General features: G+C 38.7%; 1 protein-coding gene across 1 annotated transcript in view; it reads left to right on the top strand.

Annotated features, from left to right (window-relative positions):
• The window catches only part of LOC117333399 (E3 ubiquitin-protein ligase ZNRF3-like), a 90,777-nt gene extending 66,456 nt beyond the window's left edge, over positions 1-24,321 (top strand). The window contains 10 exon segments of the mRNA XM_033892686.1: positions 5,364-5,483; positions 16,698-16,772; positions 17,037-17,147; positions 17,149-17,175; positions 17,639-17,725; positions 17,960-17,986; positions 18,329-18,502; positions 19,813-19,915; positions 20,253-21,933; positions 22,420-24,321. Of these exon segments, the coding sequence (XP_033748577.1) occupies positions 5,364-5,483; positions 16,698-16,772; positions 17,037-17,147; positions 17,149-17,175; positions 17,639-17,725; positions 17,960-17,986; positions 18,329-18,502; positions 19,813-19,915; positions 20,253-21,292 (1,764 nt within the window). The 3' untranslated portion in view covers positions 21,293-21,933; positions 22,420-24,321.
• The last annotated feature ends 201 nt before the right edge of the window (positions 24,322-24,522 follow it).

Below are 24,522 nucleotides of genomic sequence, written 5' to 3'. Positions count from 1 at the left end.
CAACACTGGTAATTAGGGACTGACAAGGAACCGTCACATGTACACAGATCCGTCACATGTACACAGATCTACCATCAGGAGAATTAACACCTCTACACTATATTTGGGACATGTTATGTGGGTTATTCGTGTTCTGAGCTCAAAATAAAAAGCCTTTAGATGCTGACATGTCAAAAAGAACATTAAAACTGATATCAATAGAGGCTTTGTCACTATGATAAGTATACACTCTTTATAAAGACTTTATACTTTCGTATCTTCAGGATAATTTATTTCATTATTTTGGCTTGGGATTATATATACATTTAGACTGTAATTATAGTAATTATATATAAATTGACCTTTAAAAGACATTGCATGAAAACAGTAAAAGAAAAAATGTACATTTTGTATTTACAAGTGCATTGCGTAAAATGATGAGCATATAGGAGACAGCCACACTGTGTGTATCCAGGTCATTCTGGCTCAGATGGTCATAATACGGACAAAGTTCTGGCATTGTTGATATCTTGTGAAGTATGAGTTTATTTATTTCATTCCTTTCACCTTTTACAGCTCAGTCAGAAGCATATTTATATACATGCATAGAAATGATTTGAAAGTCTGGCTGACATCTCAACGTTGTGTACAGTTTGAGGTTTGGTCTACTTAGTAATTGTGACGAAGGAGAAGTTTTCTCAATAAAATGACTAGTAATAGGAGTTTTGTGGGTTTGCTGGAGATATGGTATACATGACATTATCAGAGTCTGTTGGACAGAGTCTGTTGGACAGATCCTGTTATGTTTTAAGCTGTACACCAGGTACTTGAGGCCACTCTTCTCAGTGATAAATCTCAGTCAGGTAGAAAAATAAATTGTAATTCCAGCCTTTCAAGTCCATGATCGGTTACCCTAATATCTTTTACTTCTAATATCCTTGTCATGTAGTCAACATCTAGATTAATATATCATAGTCTTGTAAATATTGCCATTTTGGGGTCACACACAGAGGTTGTGACCTTTACTCAGCAGATAGAGATATTCTGTAGGACCTTGGATATATCTGGGGTGCAGTGTTAAGCTGCAGGAATGCGTTCTACATATCCTGGTTAATGGTGAAAGTGTATGAAATATTAAGATTATATAGATTTCAAGGATTTGTTCCCTCAGTGTACGTTCCAAAACTTTTCTTTGTCACTAAGCTTTTCTGTTGCAGAAATATTTCCTCTGACATACAGCTGGTGTCCTTTTGAACCAGTTAGATATTATAAGCTAATAGGTCTCCGGTATATTTATGTTTATCTGTTCCTTAGAATACCTACATACTTGTATTGATGCTGATTCAGCTTTTAATGCTTTGTGTTTAGATTTAACGTCCTGCACTGTGATGACAGCAAACTAACTTGAACTCAGTTTCATCAACATCAGATTCTCCATAGGAAGGCATGGGTAGTACAGAAATTTTCCATTAAATCCACTCATACTTTCCTATGGAAATTTCTAAGTTAAGGAATTTCCTTCAGACAAGGATTGTCTATGAAATTAGGACCTGGAAGTTGTATCTTATGAGTCAAAGTTCAAAATATAGGACTATATATAGGTATAACGAGCCTCACTAAATCACCTCAAAAGATCTTACATTACATTACGATGTTCTTTGTCTATCAATTTACTTAATATCAATGTTCTCTGTTCCAAAAAATCCAAAATATGTAGTTCTCAACTGGAAAATTCAAAATATGTAGTTCTTAATTCGAAAATCCAAAATATGTAGTTCTTAACTCGAAAATCCAAAATATGTACAGTGTAGTTCTTAACTCGAAAATCAAAATATGTAGTTCTTAATTCGAAAATTCCAAATATGTAGTTCTTAATTCGAAAATTCAAAATATGTAGTTCTTAATTTGAAAATCCAAAATATGTAGTTCTTAACTCGAAAATCTAAAATATGTAGTTATTAACTCGAATCAGCTGACCTAGATATGGCCCAGGATTACCATAATTTTCCTGTCCCAATATGTACCGGTATATATCCCCTGGTGTTTTTTTTCTTAAATCCCAAAGAATTTTAGGAGAAGAGAGTAAGGTACCTCTGTCACTTGACCCTGCTCATTCTACATGGAGCTGGCTTTGTGAGTCATATTGTACACCCGGTAGGGTATTGTACAGACCCTTAGGGACCACTCCACAGTGGAAGGGTGCACATGCATGCTGAATGGGACAATAAACAATTAGCAGAAACATAAAACTGGGCTTGCTCTTTGTAATGTTAGCCCCGACATAAGATATCTAGTCAAGTGTCAATACACACCGAAAATCAATAGAAAACTCACCTGTGAGACAAGTCAATATTTGAAGTCATGTTGTTCACTTATGAAATTGAAATTGCTTGGTTTTTAGTGTTGGCTAATGGGCAATGACTCTTTCTGTCAATAACATATCTAGTGTTAGCTACTTACATCAAAAGGGCTATCGTGTGGTGGTGGGAAGGTTGGATGTTGATGACAGGGTTAGAGATTGGAAATTCTGTCACTGGTGAGAAATGTCCTATAACGGAGTATGTCAGTAATACTGCATCTCAAGAACAAACTGATAAAATTGTTTATAAAGAGGTACAAGTTTGAAATTAAATTTATGATTCTTGCCACCTAAAATATTTTACAGCAGTTTCATGACATTATTGTATTTCAACATTTTTGAAGTTCAAAAACATTAATATGTTGGTTTCTTTAAAAAAAAAAAATAATAAAAAGATTAAATTTTGTAACATTACAATTTTTTCAATGTTTATGATAGTATTGATATGTATACGTAATTCAAAGTGATTGGAAGGGGTTCAAAGCGAAACAGAATTCATCTGCCTGGTAGTATGTAATTGAATGATGTATATTTGGTTTTTATCATGGAATTTCAATGACATAGAAATTGGCTATGTGTTATGGAGATTTTTTGTTATTGAAAGAAGTTTTATGATTATTTAATGTTGTTTGTCGCTGGGATTACGCTCGTAGAATTTACACATCTGACAAGGAGCTCAACCTGTAAACTCAGCTCCATGTATCGGCTTCAATGTCATCTGACTTTCGTGTTCTTTAATATCTATTTATGATATCTATTTATGATGTCTACTTATCACCACATATTAGATGTGTGACTGTGTATTTTGAAATCTTTGGACACCACATGGATATAACTAGAACTGTATCAATGCCAATTATATATATATAGCAGTCAAGCTTACAGATATTCTTCACTCTATGTATTTGAAGCCTGAGCTTTTAACATATGTAAACTATTGTATAAGGTGTAAGGATCTGCGATGTGTACAGGTGATGTATCAATATGTATCGAAGGGAACTTCTCACAAAACTGTAGTGTATAACAAGTCACTGTTGACTGTTAATCTTTGAAGTTAGATAAAAGCACTGCGATCAGACACACACATTACTGGTATTTGTATCCTGGTAGAAGATTAATTTGTAATAATTTAAGTTTAAGGTGTACATGTGTTACATGTCAGAAACAGGATACACCTCTGCTGTAATATATGCTGTCTTATCAAAATAAGATTACTTTTTCTAAGATCTTATATTAACAAAGAATGTTTGTATTTGGGGATTAGAAATTAAGTTTAATATATATTTTAAGATGTTCATTGGAATAGCAGACATAAAAGATCAGCTGTTATAGTGACGTCATTGCATGGGGAAGGCTTCAGTTAGTGTAACTATTCCTATATATACTCTGGGCAGACTGGAGTACATAATAACATTTGTTCATTCCTAGAGAATTTTAATAGACCTATTGACTTGTAATGGGAATGCATGTTTGAGGACCTTGTGGTACAGGGTTTAGTTTCGATTTCTTAGATGTTATCGGATTAAAGCTTTAATTGAAAGTACTTGATGATTTGTGTGTGAGTCTTATGAGTAGTCTCAGTGACTTGTTAAATGGAATTGGTTAGAAGTGTGAACAGATGGCCTTCAACTTGTCTGGTGATGTTAGGATATAGAGATGTTATTAAATCACTTACACCGCAGTTTATCACTTTGTTTGAAACAGAAAAAATGTTAAAATAACATACACTGCAATTTCTGAAACTGATCCCCCTCAATACCAATTCCTCTGAATTCTGAATACTGAAAAGATTTTGTGTTCAGAACGATTAAAACATACCCAAAATTACTCCTGTAAACTGGCCTTACTGACTTTGAATTCAACACCTGTGGCAATTGTTGTCGTGAGCTTTGTCTTGGAGCATACATGTGTAGTAGGTAATTATAACACCTATATAATGAGGAGCATTATGATTTAAATGTGTACTAATCCAAATGGTCAAACTGAAACCATGTATCATCGAAGCGGTACAGTCTGGTTATCAACAGGAAGCTAGAAAGCCAGAGTTTCGTATCTAATTTGCATGAGGCCCTGACTGGGTTATTTTCGTAGCGGACACATTCGCACACAATAAGGAAGCTAATAGTAGATCAGGCTTCATTTTAAAATGCAATATCAGTGTCCTGAATATTAATAAGGTCAGTAGGAACTGGTTAATGTTTGAAATTATTGTTCTTATTTTTATTTGTAAAATCATTCTAGTTTGGAATGAAATAGGTACCCCTTATATATCATGCCCCTTAAGCACAAAAATATACAAGTATATAGTGACCAGCAGGATGCAGGTCAATGCCAATCAATGACAGCAAGTGAAATTATATCATTATGGCATAGGTTTGCAATCAGTAGTATAACTTATTCAAATATTTAAGTGTTTATAAATACTTCATTTTTTTATTCATTAACTTCCATAATATTAACACTGCTCCAAAGATACAAAATGTCATCCGATCAATGTTATCTCCGGATCCTGACCGGTCAAAATGAATCACTTTAATTCTCAAAACCGAACCTTCTCCAATAAAACTGAACACATTTTCCACTGGACATTATTTATATTTACAGTTTTAAACGTAGGGCTCTGATCATCACAAAACTATTGTACCATGCAATTGTCTACGACTCTTGGTAACTTTTGACTGGAGACCTATACTTATCAACTGTTCTAACTTTTGACTAGAGACCTATATTTGTCAACTGCTGTAACTTTTGACTAGAGACCTATATTTGTCAACTGCTGTAACTTTTGACTAGAGACCTATACTTATCAACTGCTGTAACTTTTGACTGGAGACCTATACTTATCAACTGCTGTAACTTTTGACTAGATCTATACTTATCAACTGCTGTAACTTTTGACTGGAGACCTATACTTATCAACTGCTGTAACTTTTGACTTGAGACCTTTACTCATCCACTGTTTTTTTGTGTATTGTAATATTTGTGAATTGACACCTAATAAGATTTCACCTTGAATATTTTTTAGCTCCATCCCATGAGTATCTGCAGCAATGAAAACTTGAATGAAAAACACCTGTATGGCTGGGTAGGGGTGATGAAGCTAGAGGCTGTGATATCTCGACCCTGTATGTCTCTCTACCAACAGGTAAGTCATTCAGATCTAACAAGAGGAGAAAAACACCTAAACATTAGTCTTACAGCTGTCTGTAGTCTTTAAGGATTATTTGGCAACTTTTAAAATTAGGCACATGCATGTTTCTTAATACAGATATAATCTATCACATAAGTTAACAATGATGAAAGTATAGAACAGAAACTGTCACTAGATGGCGCTGATGAGAGTATATAGAACACAGTATATTTATAAACTGTCACTAGATGGCAATGATGATGATGTAGAACAAAGTGCAGATAGAAACTATCACTAGGTGGTACTGATGACGGTACAGAATATAAGTGAAGGTAAAAAGTGTAACTAGGTGGCGCTGATGACAGTACAGAACATAAAGTGAAGGTAAAAAGTGTAACTAGGTGGCGCTGATGAGGGTACAGAATATAGTATTAGTGAGGTTAAAACTGACACTAGGTGGCGCTGATGAGGGTATAGTATTAGTGAGGTTAAAACTGACACTAGGTGGCGCTGATGAGGGTATAGTATTAGTGAGGTTAAAACTGACACTAGGTGGCGCTGATGAGGGTATAGTATTAGTGAGGTTAAAACTGACACTAGGTGGTGCTGATGAGGGTATAGTATTAGTGAGGTTAAAACTGACACTAGGTGGCGCTGATGAGGGTATAGAGTTCAGTCAGGTTTAAACTGTCACTAGACTAGTCTTGTGGACATGCAATCTATTGTATCACAGGTGTACATCTTGTTGATCACTGCTGGGTGATAAGTGCTACAAACAGAAAGCCAGATGTGAGGAGATTGTAACAACACACAGACTTAGAGTTTTTAACAGATTGTTCTACAAATGAGTTTGTACTAAAGTGCCCACATCTGATTGTAGTGTTTTTAATGCTGTGGTTACTGTAGGATCAGAGATGGCCTGGTCCTGTATTAGAATGTGACCCTAATGCTGTGGTTACTGTAGGATCAGAGATGGCCTGGTCCTGTATTAGAATGTGACCCTAATGCTGTGGTTACTGTAGGATCAGAGATGGCCTGGTCCTGTATTAGAATGTGACCCTAATGCTGTGGTTACTGTAGGATCAGAGATGGCCTGGTCCTGTATTAGAATGTGACCCTAATGCTGTGGTTACTGTAGGATCAGAGATGGCCTGGTCCTGTATTAGAATGTGACCCTAATGCTGTGGTTACTGTAGGATCAGAGATGGCCTGGTCCTGTATTAGAATGTGACCCTAATGCTGTGGTTACTGTAGGATCAGAGATGGCCTGGTCCTGTATTAGAATGTGACCCTAATGCTGTGGTTACTGTAGGATCAGAGATGGCCTGGTCCTGTATTAGAATGTGACCCTAATGCTGTGGTTACTGTAGGATCAGAGATGGCCTGGTCCTGTGTTAGAATGTGACCCTAATGCTGTGGTTACTGTAGGATCAGAGATGGCCTGGTCCTGTATTAGAATGTGACCCTAATGCTGTGGTTACTGTAGGATCAGAGATGGCCTGGTCCTGTATTAGAATGTGACCCTAATGCTGTGGTTACTGTAGGATCAGAGATGGCCTGGTCCTGTATTAGAATGTGACCCTAATGCTGTGGTTACTGTAGGATCAGAGATGGCCTGGTCCTGTATTAGAATGTGACCCTAATGCTGTGGTTACTGTAGGATCAGAGATGGCCTGGTCCTGTATTAGAATGTGACCCTAATGCTGTGGTTACTGTAGGATCAGAGATGGCCTGGTCCTGTATTAGAATGTGACCCTAATGCTGTGGTTACTGTAGGATCAGAGATGGCCTGGTCCTGTATTAGAATGTGACCCTAATGCTGTGGTTACTGTAGGATCAGAGATGGCCTGGTCCTGTATTAGAATGTGACCCTAATGCTGTGGTTACTGTAGGATCAGAGATGGCCTGGTCCTGTATTAGAATGTGACCCTAATGCTGTGGTTACTGTAGGATCAGAGATGGCCTGGTCCTGTATTAGAATGTGACCCTAATGCTGTGGTTACTGTAGGATCAGAGATGGCCTGGTCCTGTATTAGAATGTGACCCTAATGCTGTGGTTACTGTAGGATCAGAGATGGCCTGGTCCTGTATTAGAATGTGACCCTAATGCTGTGGTTACTGTAGGATCAGAGATGGCCTGGTCCTGTATTAGAATGTGACCCTAATGCTGTGGTTACTGTAGGATCAGAGATGGCCTGGTCCTGTATTAGAATGTGACCCTAATGCTGTGGTTACTGTAGGATCAGAGACGGCCTGGTCCTGTATTAGAATGTGACCCTAATGCTGTGGTTACTGTAGGATCAGAGACGGCCTGGTCCTGTATTAGAATGTGACCCTAATGCTGTGGTTACTGTAGGATCAGAGATGGCCTGGTCCTGTGTTAGAATGTGACCCTAATGCTGTGGTTACTGTAGGATCAGAGATGGCCTGGTCCTGTGTTAGAATGTGACCCTAATGCTGTGGTTACTGTAGGATCAGAGATGGCCTGGTCCTGTATTAGAATGTGACCCTAATGCTGTGGTTACTGTAGGATCAGAGATGGCCTGGTCCTGTATTAGAATGTGACCCTAATGCTGTGGTTACTGTAGGATCAGAGATGGCCTGGTCCTGTGTTAGAATGTGACCCTAATGCTGTGGTTACTGTAGGATCAGAGATGGCCTGGTCCTGTGTTAGAATGTGACCCTAATGCTGTGGTTACTGTAGGATCAGAGATGGCCTGGTCCTGTGTTAGAATGTGACCCTAATGCTGTGGTTACTGTAGGATCAGAGATGGCCTGGTCCTGTGTTAGAATGTGACCCTAATGCTGTGGTTACTGTAGGATCAGAGATGGCCTGGTCCTGTATTAGAATGTGACCCTAATGCTGTGGTTACTGTAGGATCAGAGATGGCCTGGTCCTGTATTAGAATGTGACCCTAATGCTGTGGTTACTGTAGGATCAGAGATGGCCTGGTCCTGTGTTAGAATGTGACCCTAATGCTGTGGTTACTGTAGGATCAGAGACGGCCTGGTCCTGTGTTAGAATGTGACCCTAATGCTGTGGTTACTGTAGGATCAGAGATGGCCTGGTCCTGTGTTAGAATGTGACCCTAATGCTGTGGTTACTGTAGGATCAGAGATGGCCTGGTCCTGTGTTAGAATGTGACCCTAATGCTGTGGTTACTGTAGGATCAGAGATGGCCTGGTCCTGTATTAGAATGTGACCCTAATGCTGTGGTTACTGTAGGATCAGAGATGGCCTGGTCCTGTATTAGAATGTGACCCTAATGCTGTGGTTACTGTAGGATCAGAGATGGCCTGGTCCTGTATTAGAATGTGACCCTAATGCTGTGGTTACTGTAGGATCAGAGATGGCCTGGTCCTATATTAGAATGTGACCCTAATGCTGTGGTTACTGTAGGATCAGAGATGGCCTGGTCCTGTATTAGAATGTGACCCTAATGCTGTGGTTACTGTAGGATCAGAGATGGCCTGGTCCTGTAGTTAGAATGTGACCCTAATGCTGTGGTTACTGTAGGATCAGAGATGGCCTGGTCCTGTGTTAGAATGTGACCCTAATGCTGTGGTTACTGTAGGATCAGAGATGGCCTGGTCCTGTATTAGAATGTGACCCTAATGCTGTGGTTACTGTAGGATCAGAGATGGCCTGGTCCTGTGTTAGAATGTGACCCTAATGCTGTGGTTACTGTAGGATCAGAGATGGCCTGGTCCTGTGTTAGAATGTGACCCTAAGGCTGTGGTTACTGTAGGATCAGAGATGGCCTGGTCCTGTATTAGAATGTGACCCTAATGCTGTGGTTACTGTAGGATCAGAGATGGCCTGGTCCTGTATTAGAATGTGACCCTAATGCTGTGGTTACTGTAGGATCAGAGATGGCCTGGTCCTGTATTAGAATGTGACCCTAATGCTGTGGTTACTGTAGGATCAGAGATGGCCTGGTCCTGTGTTAGAATGTGACCCTAATGCTGTGGTTACTGTAGGATCAGACATGGCCTGGTCCTGTGTTAGAATGTGACCCTAATGCTGTGGTTACTGTAGGATCAGAGATGGCCTGGTCCTGTGTTAGAATGTGACCCTAATGCTGTGGTTACTGTAGGATCAGAGATGGCCTGGTCCTGTGTTAGAATGTGACCTTACATAATGTTATGGTTTCTGCTACATCCTCCTGACCATTAATTTTAGGACCCCAGTGACAGGTGTCCTGTATCTCTCCCGACTCCTACATCCTCCTGACCATTAATTGTAGGACCCCAGTGACAGGTGTCCTGTATCTCTCCCGACTCCTACATCCTCCTGACCATTAATTGTAGGACCCCAGTGACAGGTGTCCTGTATCTCTCCCGACTCCTACATCCTCCTGACCATTAATTGTAGGATCCCAGTGACAGGTGTCCTGTATCTCTCTCGACTCCTACATCCTCCTGACCATTAATTGTAGGACCCCAGTGACAGGTGTCCTGTATCTCTCCCGACTCCTACATCGTCCTGACCATTAATTGTAGGACCCCAGTGACAGGTGTCCTGTATCTTTCCCGACTCCTACATCCTCCTGACCATTAATTGTAGGATCCCAGTGACAGGTGTCCTGTATCTGTCCCGACGCCTACATCCTCCTGACCATTAATTGCAGGACCCCAGTGACAGGTGTCCTGTATCTCTCCCGACTCCTACATCCTCCTGACCATTAATTGTAGGACCCCAGTGACAGGTGTCCTGTATCTCTCCCGACTCCTACATCCTCCTGACCATTAATTGTAGGACCCCAGTGACAGGTGTCCTGTATCTCTCTCGACTCCTACATCCTCCTGACCATTAATTGTAGGACTCCAGTGACAGGTGTCCTGTATCTCTCCCGACTCCTACATCCTCCTGACCATTAATTGTAGGACCCCAGTGACAGGTGTCCTGTATCTCTCCCGACTCCTACATCCTCCTGACCATTAATTGTAGGACCCCAGTGACAGGTGTCCTGTATCTCTCCCGACTCCTACATCCTCCTGGCCATTAATTGTAGGACCCCAGTGACAGGTGTCCTGTATCTCCACAGACTCCTACATCCTCCTGACCATTAATTGTAGGACCCCAGTGACAGGTGTCCTGTATCTCTCTCGACTCCTACATCCTCCTGACCATTAATTGTAGGACCCCAGTGACAGGTGTCCTGTATCTCTCCCGACTCCTACGACCATTAATTGTGGGACCCCAGTGACAGGTGTCCTGTATCTCCACAGACTCCTACATCCTCCTGACCATTAATTGTGGGACCCCAGTGACAGGTGTCCTGTATCTCTCCCGACTCCTACATCCTCCTGACCATTAATTGTAGGATCCCAGTGACAGGTGTCCTGTATCTCTCTCGACTCCTACATCCTCCTGACCATTAATTGTAGGATCCCAGTGACAGCTTTCAGTGTGGCTTACAACAAAAGATTGTCTGTACTGGTAATAGTCAACAAAACCATGATGATTGTTATCAACCCCTTCTCATGTGGGCTTGATAGAAATCACATGAATGACCAACTAACATGCAACAGATCAATTAGCTACTGGAGGAAGTCCAGATATTGTTGTGTAGTATGACAACAGATCAATTAGTTACTGGAGGAAGTCCAGATATTGTTGTGTAGTATGACAACAGATCAATTAGTTACTGGAGGAAGTCCAGATATTGTTGTGTAGTATGACAACAGATCAATTAGCTACTGGAGGAAGTCCAGATATTGTTGTGTAGTATGACAACAGATCAATTAGTTACTGGAGGAAGTCCAGATATTGTTGTGTAGTATGACAACAGATCAATTAGTTACTGGAGGAAGTCCAGATATTGTTGTGTAGTATGACAACAGATCAATTAGTTACTGGAGGAAGTCCAGATATTGTTGTGTAGTATGACAACAGATCAATTAGTTACTGGAGGAAGTCCAGATATTGTTGTGTAGTATGACAACAGATCAATTAGTTACTGGAGGAAGTCCAGATATTGTTGTGTAGTATGACAACAGATCAATTAGCTTACTGGAGGAAGTCCAGATATTGTTGTGTAGTATGACAACAGATCAATTAGTTACTGGAGGAAGTCCAGATATTGTTGTGTAGTATGACAACAGATCAATTAGTTACTGGAGGAAGTCCAGATATTGTTGTGTAGTATGACAACAGATCAATTAGCTACTGGAGGAAGTCCAGATATTGTTGTGTAGTATGACAACAGATCAATTAGCTACTGGAGGAAGTCCAGATATTGTTGTGTAGTATGACAACAGATCAATTAGTTACTGGAGGAAGTCCAGATATTGTTGTGAAGTATGACAACAGATCAATTAGTTACTGGAGGAAGTCCAGATATTGTTGTGTAGTATGACAACAGATCAATTAGCTACTGGAGGAAGTCCAGATATTGTTGTGTAGTATGACAACAGATCAATTAGTTACTGGAGGAAGTCCAGATATTGTTGTGAAGTATGACAACAGATCAATTAGTTACTGGAGGAAGTCCAGATATTGTTGTGTAGTATGACAACAGATCAATTAGTTACTGGAGGAAGTCCAGATATTGTTGTGTAGTATGACAACAGATCAATTAGTTACTGGAGGAAGTCCAGATATTGTTGTGTAGTATGACAACAGATCAATTAGTTACTGGAGGAAGTCCAGATATTGTTGTGTAGTATGACAACAGATTGTAATATAGTATACAGGAAAGTCTATCTATGTGTAGGGGGGAAAGTTGCAAGTCTGACTGTCTGTTTGGGGTGTAGAAAAAAGAGGGTGGATGAACGTGGTGAAAAGGTGTTTGGGGTATAAAAGAAAGAGGCTGTGGTGATCATGGGGAAGGATGGGGGAATGAGTAAAGGAAGATGGTATCCCCAGGTAATCCTGTAATATCTGTCCCAAGGTAATCCTGTAATATCTGTCCCCAGGTAATCCTGTAATATCTGTCCCCAGGTTATTCTGCCTGTAATCACTGTCCTGAGGTAATCCTGTAATATCTGTCCCCAGGTAATCCTGTAATATCTGTCCCCAGGTTATTCTGCCTGTAATCACTGTCCCCAGGTAATCCTGTAATATCTGTCCCCAGGTAATCCTGTAATATCTGTCCCCAGGTAATTCTGTAATCACTGTCCCCAGGTAATCCTGTAATATCTGTCCCCAGGTAATCCTGTAATATCTGTCCTCAGGTAATTCTGTAATATCTGTCCTGAGGTAATCCTGTAATATCTGTCCCAAGGTAATCCTGTAATATCTGTCCCCAGGTAATCCTGTAATATCTGTCCCCAGGTTATTCTGCCTGTAATCACTGTCCCAAGGTAATCCTGTAATATCTGTCCCCAGGTAATCCTGTAATATCTGTTCCAAGGTAATCCTGTAATATCTGTCCCCAGGTAATCCTGTAATATCTGTCCCCAGGTAATCCTGTAATATCTGTTCCAAGGTAATCCTGTAATATCTGTCCTGAGTTAATCCTGTAATATCTGTCCCAAGGTAATCCTGTAATATGTGTTCCAAGGTAATCCTGTAATATCTGTCCCCAGGTAATCCTGTAATATCTGTCACAAAATAATCCTGTAATATCTATTCCAAGGTAATCCTGTTATATCTGTCCCCAGGTAATCCTGTAATATCTGTCCCCAGGTAATCCTGTAATATCTGTCCCCAGGTAATCCTGTAATATCTGTCCCCAGGTAATCCTGTAATATCTGTCCTGAGGTAATCCTGTTATATCTGTCCCGAGGTAATCCTGTAATATCTGTCCCCAGGTAATCCTGTAATATCTGTCCTGAGGTAATCCTGTAATATCTGTTCCAAGGTAGTCCTGTAATATCTGTTCCAAGGTTATTCTACCTGTAATCACTGTTCCAAGGTTATTCTACCTGCAATCACTGTTCCAAGGTTATACTACCTGTAATCACTGTCCCAAGGTTATTCTACCTGTAATCACTGTCCCAAGGTTATACTACCTGTAATCACTGTTCCAAGGTTATACTACCTGTAATCACTGTCCCAAGGTTATACTACCTGTAATCACTGTCCCAAGGTTATACTACCTGTAATCACTGTCCCAAGGTTATACTACCTGTAATCACTGTCCCAAGGTTATACTACCTGTAATATATGTCCCCAGGTAATCTTACCAGTAACCACTACCTCTGTTTCACTAGTTCATTAAATACTATCAAAAAGATAAAAATTGAAATGAAAAAACCCAGTTGTATTAAAGGAATGATATTTATAATGTGTATATATGTACAGAGTCAACAGGATAAGATTGATTGCCAACCTGTTAAGGTTTGATGGTATCAAAAGGAGATAAATGTATAGTGAATAGGATGGCATTTATTGAAATCTGATGTCCTTTTGTAGAATTTTTGGGCCTGCCGAGTTTACAGAACATGGGGTGCGGAGATAATTAGGTGTTACAGGGTTGGTTGATACTATTTAGGGTCCCATAAACACATTAGGGAGTTACAATTATAATGCTCCCTCTAATTACCTGTGTACACCTGTATGTCTACACTATCAATGTCTCCATGGTTTCATCACTAAATCGGATATAGGACTCTTGAGGTTTTACTTCCTCGTCTTTCAGATGTCTTGCATGTGAAGGTGTAGGGTGTACGATTAGATATTGTGTACAGGTATCTATCTGTACAGGTATACTACAGGTGTTCACACAATCAGGTGATTCTAGGGTCTATATAGATATACTTTATGTATTATATCCAGATATGTGGCTTAATTAGAAGAAAGTAGGATACTGTTTTTGAAAGGGTCCAGGCCTAGGGTGTGAAATTCTTGTTTGATTGAGGGAAATGTTCATCTATTAAAATTTATCATTATTGATCGTCAAGCTGTGATCTTTTCAATTTTTGAAGTATTCAAAGCTAAAACTTTAGGCCAAACATATCAATTGAGAATAGATGAAAGACAGATTAATGTACCAGGTAAGGCTTTGATTGACCAATTTAATGTACCGCAGAAGACTTGTATGAACAGGAAAGAGGGTTAGTTTCATTAGTCAACAAAAAACCTTTTGAACTTTTTTGTATTGGTGATAATGACTTTTGTCAGAGATATTGAAGAAATGGTTTTAGATTTAAACCAATTACAGAGAAAATGATTATAGTGCCCAGGTGTGAAATAGATAATCACAGGTACGCCATGTTAGACAAGTCGTTTATATAATTATCTTATTATTGCTAATAATATTTCAACACACAAGAACATCAAGTTATTCATTTTAAAATTTTAAAATTACAAGAAGTATTCCTATAGGAGTTTCTCGATAGTACAGTTGTTTGTAGTTCAGATTAAAAGGAATGAAGATAGGAGTCAAAGTCAATAAGTATCCTTGCTCTGGTGTCATAGTCATGTAAAATGCAAATTGTTTAAATAACACTTTTCATACATATCTCAAATACATGTGTTCAATATGAAGTGCCAGATAAGGTGAATATCAAAGTTTACCTTCTCCTACTTCAAACACAAAGAAATTTATGCTGAAGCAATTTGTTAATGTGGTAAAAAAACAAAAAATAAAAAACCAAACAAACAAATGAAGTCATCCTTCATATAGAAAATTGAATCTGTTAGTTTACTAAGACACAAAGGAATCGGTCATTATTTATAAAAAATTGTGCTACAGATAGCATGTATCAAAAAAGAATTCACTGTAGTTCTCCTTCATAAAGAAACCTAGTTATAGAGGATGTGTGTAAAAACGCTTGTGAACCTGTAATAAATCAACCACTGGTGTTGACATACCAGCTTTGAAAAAAAACTGTGGTCTCTTGACTTGACAAGATTTAGGACTTGTGGCGGAAATCAGAGCGACAACCAGAAGCTGGAACGCTTGTGATGGAGAATGGAGTGGAAAGTTGAGTTTATGATCTCCTACTATGGATGACAGTGATGGGCTATTCTGTCCAGGATGACCTTTGGTCAAATTGGTTTTTTTTTTACTGCAGTCACAGTCAGACTAGTTTTCATGGTGGTGATAATGATTTTTAGGAGTTTTGTGACCTCGGGTCACAAGTTCTGATAGTCATGGCTATATATAGTGTGTAAAGCTGTTGGATGGATGGACAACAGCTGACCTAGTCCACAGAGTCTATAAGTATCTCAAAGATATACTTCTTATTTCATGATTGATGGAGAGAAAAATAGTCAGGAAAATAATCATTGTTTTTAAATATTTTTCATTTTGCAAACCGTCAACTGTCAATGAAACCTTCAAAAATTGACATTGTCCAGCGATTTTATTGCTCATTAAGTGTCTCAATATTGAAATTATGTTTTTGCTGAAAAGGTAACAACACATGTGCTATTTGTTGGTATTGTCATCAGTTTCTGCCACAAAAAGTTCGATGAACTTAATTTCTATGCTTTGAGGAAATTTGTATATAACATTGCCCTACTGAATGTTCTTCAGGTCAGAAGGTTAATGATTAAGGTCATTGAATGGAAAATTATTTCCATGCAATAAGTTAATATGCATGTTGTAGCAGATGTACTGGCCTTGTTTGTCAATATGTTTGTAATGCCATTGCAATTAGCACACCAGTATTAGGCCACCTTTAAAAATATCTTGGATTGCTGTAACCCGACCAATTTTTTATAATTCAGTTCTGAAAACAGATTTTCAACCTTTAATACAAAAACAAACCAGAATATGGAAATCATTATCTATTTTATGTTCTTAAACAAAAGAAACACACACCAGCCTTATTTGGGTTTGAGAGTTTCAAACTTGCAAAGCAACTTCAGGACATAAATACAATGTATCTGGAACGGTCAATTCATTAAAAAAAATTCACGATAAAATCTTTTAAGTTGGGTTGCGCCAAACCAACTATATTTTTATTTTGGCCTTATGAATAAAGGATTTGTCCTTTATTGCTGTAGAGCTACTGGTATGTAAGGAGGGACACGATTGTATCGGAGAGCTTGATGATTAGATAACTAGTCTTCTGAGTTCTCTTAAGCCGAGCAGTAATGATATACCATGGTTACATGTTAACTAATTAATTCAAACAAGAGACTTCCATAGGTATTTCTTTGACCAATTTAAGACATTTTAACTCCACTTATCAGGGTCCATTGTTTAAAGAATTACCTCGTTTTTCCCTTTACCAAGTGTTGTTATTGTAATAGGAGTTGTATGAAACTGAGAGGCCCCGAATGTTACTAAAGGACAGTCTCCTGTAATAGTATAGGTTTACTGTTTACAGGCGAGGAAGGCTATACACCGAGGAGCCACTGCTGTAGTGTTTGACATCACTGAAGTACCTGGTGCAGCAAGTGAGGTATCGTCTACCCATTGTCTTAGGTTGAACATTCTCTGTAGGGAAGCATTATTAAATACTTTGCTTGAATTCTGTAATGCTTTCCTATTGAAAAATAAAGGAATTTAAGATTGTATCCTTAAGCACTATGAAAGTGTTCATATTCTTCTTGATCTAGAAATATTCATGTTAAGAATTTTATCAATGAAAATAATACATTTCACTACCTCGATATAAACCATTTACTACAGAGTATTTAAGTGTGACAGAATATTTCTTTTGTAGCTAAATTCCAGGACAGATGACCAACTTGATCGCCCCGTTATTGTGATCCGTGGACTGGAGGCAGTGGAACTGATGCGCATCATTGAACAGACAACAAACAAAGCAAGAGCCTAGGATCCGATCCCAACATCAACCGATTGTACCTCCTGTGAGTGGTCCCATCTCTTACAAGTTTAACATTTACAAAAAAATTCTTCTAAAAGATTGAAATTTAAATATTCAAAATAAATTAATAAAGTGAGGTGTTTTAAAATGTCTTATGATTACTCTATTGCTTAAACATTATTGCTGTGCATTCAAATTGAAAAAATTGGTAGAATTTAATTTGGTAAAAGTTGTGTTTATAGTTTCATTTCCACTTCAACCTGGGGGCAGTAGCATGTGTTACACAGATATTAATATAATTCTTTATTAGTCTCCTACTGTTTAAACCAGGGTGACTAGGTTTCCTCTCCGTCCATCTGATCCACAATGATAAAGGACCAACACATCAAAGACAAGTTTGAGTTTTTGGGTCAAGGTCAAGGTCATTGTTATTATTTTTGGCAGGGGGGGATATGTAATGCTTTAGTTAAACCCAGTATGTTTGTTTTCTATTTCAGAAAAGTACCAAAGAATATTTTGACATGGGCATTTTTGTAGCTGTCTTCTTCCTCTTCTGTATCATCTGTATCATTGTCATCTTAAAGGTGAGTCCAAAATCATCACAAACGATCCCAAGATAATGTCTTGTGTCCATCAGATTAAAATAAATTGTTCCTGGCTTTTTTTACTACATTGTATATCTGAATGTCTTGTGGCAACACAAAGATTTACGTAGGATAGAGTCAGAATTTTATGATGTATATATATATATATATATATATATATAAGTACGCATTAAAACAACAGAAAATCTTTAATTCTTTTGTCTTACTTTTCAGTTAAAACTAAGACATCGAGAGCAACAGGTAAGCTTACACCAGACCAAGACATTATTGTCATGAGCATAATTCAACAGTTGTACTCTTAAAACAAACATGCAATTATGTAGTATGATATGAGATTCAAAGTTACAGATATGTTAAGTTATTATTTAAGCTTGATCATGTGAGATTCGATGTTTAAATGTGAACATAGAATGTATTGTAATATTTGTGTTTTAACAACCTCAATTTTGGATGGTGGTTTACCAAGTATTTATTAATTTTTTTTTTTTCCAACAGATAGCGAATATCTGATTGAAATCAAATTTGAATGATGAGAGGTACTACTACCTACATGTATTTAGACATGATATTAATGTGTTACAGCTTTCAATGTCGGCGCTGGCAAAACGTGCAATATCCAAACTGGAAACAAGAAAATTCAAGGGTCCATCATCTGGGAAATCCCTGCGAGTCCAAACTCCAGTGTCCGACATCTACAGTAATTCATCAGGCTGTGAGGGATGTGCAATCTGTCTGGATGAGTACACAGAGGGACAGGTAACTTAGCAACCAGCCTCCACAAAGTCAATGTCCTTTTAGAAGTGTGGAGAGTATTTCCGATATAATGAATAATTTATTGAATGATCTCTGGCCTTAATTGATGATCATAGAATGATTTCATACATATGTTTCTCAATAAAAATCCAGTGTCTTATTATTTAGTCAATTAGATTATTGACCATCCCTATTGTGGGTCCATACCCCAGCCCCTGTTGTGCGTCCCTATCTATTGACCACCCCTATTGTTGGCACAAACCTATTGACTGACCTATTTTGGGTCCATACTTGTCAACAGCCCCTATTGTGGGTTCATACTTATTGACTGCCCCTATTGTGGGTCCATACCTATTGACTGCCCCTATTGTGGGTCCATACCTATTGACTGCCCCTATTGTGGGTCCATACTTATTGACTGCCCCTATTGTGGGGCCATACCTATTGTTGGCCCAAACCTATCTACTGCCCCTGTCAACAGCCCCTATTGTGGGTCCATACCTATTGACTGCCCCTATTATGGGTTCATATTTATTGACAGCCCCTATTGTGGGTCCATATCTATTGACTGCCCCTATTGTGGGTCCATACCTATTGGCTGCCCCTATTGTGGGTCCATACCTATTGACTGCCCCTATTGTGGGTCCATACTTATTGACTGCCCCTGTTGTGGGTCCATACCTATTGACTGCCCCTATTGTGGGTCCATACATATTGACTGCCCCTATTGTGGGTCCATACTTATTGACTGCCCCTGTTGTGGGTCCATACTTATTGACTGCCCCTGTTGTGGGTCCATACCTATTGACTGCCCCTATTGTGGGTCCATACTTATTGACTGCCCCTGTTGTGGGTCCATACTTATTGACTGACCCTGTTGTCTATAGGTTTTGAAGGTTTTTGTATATGTTCCTTGAAAGTAATTTACTTTGTGAAGGTTTAACCCTGTATAAACAAAGTAACAGTTGATAGATATATTTTGTTTTAATTTTTCTAAATACTGCAAGGCATCTAAATTTGTCTAAATTAGTAAGGAAACATTTAAATTGATTAATTTTTTTAGTAGAATTCCATGTGACATGATGAAATAGTTTCTATCAGAAATTCATTATAGAATTTTTGAAAATAAATAAAGTTGAGCCAAGCTCTATATTAACTTCATAACTAGCAGAAATTTGTTTTAAAAGCTGTTTGTCTTATGAAAATTTAACTGTATGATTTGGTTGGAAAAAATTGTCTTCATATGTGTTGTGTTAATGTCTAGGTAAATCATTTGCTTCCTGTTCATTGCCATGAATCTTTTACTGTTTTAGATCCTGCGAGTGCTGCCATGTTCCCACGAGTTTCACCGTCAGTGTGTCGACCCTTGGCTAGTAACACATAGAACCTGCCCCCTGTGTCTCTTTAACATTGTCGGTGGGTATTAATGAAGCTGCAGGCTCATTCCAGGGATTTGCACAGAAATTTTAACACAAAACCAATGGCTTTTGAATGTGATGCTTCGTAAACTTCAAAAAGATTTGAACCATCATATTTGTGTGATTGAAAGTTTATGTGGACAATTTCAATAATATATTACATTGATGATGAAATAAGATACGATTAGCGTTATAAAGGTACTAGACATCATTGTAAAAAATCTGTTAATGATCACGATAATCTGAATTTTAATTGCATGTCATCAAAGTATTGATATTACTGTGTTGAAAATCAGGGAAATGTCCTGTTCCTACACTGTCATTGTCTGTTACAGCTCAGCCAGAAAGTTCTGTGGTTCAGGAGGAGCCTGCGAGGACGCGGAATGAACCGCAGACTCATTCACGATCAAGTCGACATGAGGGACAGTACGATATTCCTCGCAACAGTTCCTATGAGGTGCATAGTGGAGACACCTCTGCGTATCAACAACTTCCACATGCAGAATATCTTCATTATGTACATCCCGGGAGAAATTCCCGTTCAGCACGAAGGGTGCTTCATCATGGCTGTCCGTCTTGTGAGGGAACTCTAGGATCATCCCCATCATCATGTAGTTCATACTTACGCGAGTTTCATCCAAATTATTCAGGCCCTAGTAAATGGCTGCCAGGGGCCAGTGAACACTATCAGAATGTGCCGTATGCCCAGTGTTGTAACTCGCCCCGCACACAGTATCATTCCGCTCACAGGCTAGGCTACAGTAGTGCCCCCTATGTGACTACAACTGTATATAACTCAGGGATATCATACTCGCAGTGTAGGTCTGTATATGGTCGAGGGCGTGTGGCAGAGCAGTGTAGACGCCACTCAAAGACCATGTCCTATCACATAGCACCGTTCTATGCTGGTCATGCATCCAGACAATGTAAATACCCGAGACTGGGTGTGTGTGAAAGTGAGCCGGAATACAACGGGAGTGGGCGCGACTTGAGTGTTATTGCCCAGTTTGGAAGCTGTAGTAGTAGTGATTCGGACAGAAATCCTAGTAGTAGTAGTCTTGAATGTGAGCTTTGTCGAAATGCCAACATACTTGACAGTAACCACAGCACATATGGGAGTAGTGACATGCGTGACTATAGTGACAACAGCAGCTGTGAATCCAATATATTCTGGGGAGGGGCACCTGACCAAATGTGTACAGATGGTAGCTCTGACCACAACTCATTACCGGACATTACAGCGCACGCAAACACTGCGGAAATATGTGACTGCAAGTTGTGTTCAGGGGAGGTCAATCATGTTCTTTGTGAAAAAAACTCTTTAAATGCAGAAAGTCAGTGTGTATGTAATAGTGAAGTCTTCGCTCAACCTTAGTGAGCTCAGTGGGTGTGATAGTGTACATTCATCTAAGGAAATTCTGTGTGAAAACTGCATTGGTAGCCAGGAAACCATGCAGATGTGTTCTAAGGGAGACAACTCTGGTAAATTGGCCAGCGAGACATTAGTGGATACTTCATGCTGTAGGAATGTTTGTTCTGATGCTAGTCACATCATAATAAAGGACAATTACGGACGACCTTTACCAGAGAGACACAAAAAATTGGAAGTCAGCAAGTCCGAGAATGAGGCCAGTTCTGTGATGGTGCACAAACAATCATGTGATCAAAACAAAGACGTGAGTTTTATTCAAAAAGACGAGTTGTATAGTTCCGACTGTGACACTTCACCACAGTCACCTTTATTGATAGCTGGAAAACCAAATAATCCCTATAACATTAGCCATGAACTGGAGGAGTCCAGGGCTTCACAAATCAACAGGTTCCCTCCGTTAGCACCTAGACCAGTTAGTAAACAGCTGGACTTAAGTATCATCAGCAGGAGACTCACGCGTCTTCTTTCCCCTAGAGACATGTTTCCAGAGGCTCATGGGTATTGCCCCTGGCAACAAACATGTGATAGTTGTCATAGCGACCATACTGCTTCTCGCGCCTCCATGGTGGTATACTCAGAAGAAGGTAGGTTGAGAGGCATTTTTTCCTTGTTTGATTATTTTGTTTTAAAACATAATTATTCACTGGAACAATTCTCACAATAAGCAAGCAGTGTTAAAGTTTTTTAAAAAATCACTTGATTTAAAGATTCACATTATTCCTGTCCACTGTTCTAGTAAAGGGAGAATTAAAGAGTTTTTTATGAGTAAAAAAGATTTTTTCTATAAAGATATAGTACATTCCGAAAACTTGAAAGATATTGCTGACAAAAAGTGGGTAAAAATCGCCAAACCTCTCAACAAATTAATCTCATTCTAGTATCCTGTACCTGTGACTAAGCAAGGTGTCACACTTGTCAGGTTACTAAATATTATAAGTTATATTTTCACTGATTATTATTTCCAGCGGTAAACTGCTTAAAAAATCCTGAATTTTGGTTCTTGTAGAAATTCTGACAAAAAGCATCTTTCACTGATTTCAGATTACATGTTTTAATATTTTGTTTTTCAGGAGCATACTTGACAGTACCACTCGAAGACCAAGAACATTACAACTCTGTAAATGCAGTATAATTGGCTGGAGATATCAAATATCCTTCCTACTCCTAACATCTCTCCATGTACACCAAAGTTCAGGCCAAACTTATTAACTTAAACAGTTCATTAGCAGGATGAAGTATTTTATTTATTTTGTTAAATTTTCAGACGGCTAATAGATCTTTTCTTTCTTGTTTTTTACTAGTTATTTGTATCATTTGATTTAATACCCTGTAAAAATCAACTTTCGTTTTTAAATGATAAAAAGCTCAATTTATACCAGTATACCCTTGTTTGAAAAATTAGTAAAACATACTTAGCATTTCTAAATTGTTCATGTTTAGAAAGAAGAAAGAAAGTTAATCATCAATAAACTGTTAAGGTCAGAAATTGTTCAACAATCAGTGATGCAGGTCCAACAAGTTCAAACAGGGGTCAATGTAAAATCATATCCAATCAGAAGTCTACGATTCTATCAGGTATTATTAACCATCAGTCGTTGGAGAGGCTTCAGAAAAACCAATGCAATAATTTGTTAAAGACAAGTGTTCAATCTTAAAAGGTCACTCTGATCTGACCCTGGTTGTTTGACATTCTTTCGGAGGGTTGATGTGATCCAGAATATGTTTAATATGGTGCTATACGTGTGAAGTCCTTATAGATGTTGTGTAAATTTGAATGTGTATTATTGAATGTATGGTCTTGATGTGTGAATATTACTGACTGAACTCGTGCGCGTACGTGGATTTAGTCTCTCCAAAGTTTTTTTTTTATTTTGTTTCCATTGGCCAGTTAATAGCTTCATTATCCAATTACAGAAGAGATTATATAAATCCTGTTTTTGTAACTTGTTTTCTGATTGGGTAGCTCAGAAGAGGGGGAGCTATAGACATAAAAACCATTGTTATCTTCTGTAATTTTTGTCAGCCATTTACATCCTTGAAAATAATTGTTTCCTGAATATTAAGATTCTATTATATAACCAGAAAGCATTCTCTATATTCCATTTAATCCTGATCAGCGTTTCATGTTTGCTATTTTTATCTCCAAATATTAACTTTGTTCTGCATTTATTATCTCCCCTTTTACAAGCTTAAAGTCCGCCATAATTTCATATTAAGTGTTGACTCCACAAAATCATCTTTAATAATTAGTAGAAAACATGCTGCAGTTTATTATAAACAGTTGGAGCTGGCTTACATCAATGTTCCTTGCGTAAGATTACCATATAACAGGGTAACACAATCAAGGTGGAACCAATCATCTTTGTAATTTTTCCTCCCAATTTTGACAATAGATTTTTGTATTTCTGTTTACTACATTGATTGTGTGACATAGAGAAGTGTCTTTTAGATTGTAATTGACACATACTGCTTTCTTTCCTACACCTGTGTAAATACTCCTGGCTGGAACTAGATGAGTTTAACTTGTACAGACAAGGATTGAATCTGATGAGAACAATCAGTTCCCCAGACAAAAATGTTACTGCCATAGTAACGAGACAATCGTGTTGATGTTATCACTACCTCATGATAGAGAGGAGGAGCTATCGATACATAGAGCAGACATCATTTATTGTATAGCTGTACAATACAGGGCTTATATTTTGCGGTGGTTCATGCTGACCTAGTTTGCAGGTATTAAATTTTGCACGACTATGCCTTGTAAATATTCAGCAGGAAACATGTCTATACCTTTGTATGTTCATATAGATATTTGCTGTGTATTTATTTTTGTGCTTTATTTAATGACCGCTAATTAGAGAAATTCAATCCTTCTTGAAATTACCAACTATACAGTATTACTAAGGTACAGGGGAGGTGTACATGTGTGTACAGGTCAGGGGAGATGTGTACAGGTCGGGGGAGGGGTGTGTGTACAGGTCAGGGGAGGGGTGTGTGTACAGGTCGGGGGAGGGGTGTGTGTACAGGTCGGGGGAGGGGTGTGTGTACAGGTCGGGGGAGGGGAGATGTGTACAGGTCGGGGGAGGGGTGTGTGTACAGGTCGGGGGAGGGGTGTGTGTACAGGTCGGGGGAGGGGAGATGTGTACAGGTCGGGGGAGGGGTGTGTGTACAGG

The sequence above is a fragment of the Pecten maximus genome, chromosome 8 (assembly GCF_902652985.1).
Source record: "Pecten maximus chromosome 8, xPecMax1.1, whole genome shotgun sequence".
Taxonomy (NCBI): domain Eukaryota; kingdom Metazoa; phylum Mollusca; class Bivalvia; order Pectinida; family Pectinidae; genus Pecten; species Pecten maximus.
The sequence above is the reverse complement of the archived record's forward strand: the minus strand, read 5'-3'. Positions and strand labels throughout refer to the sequence as shown.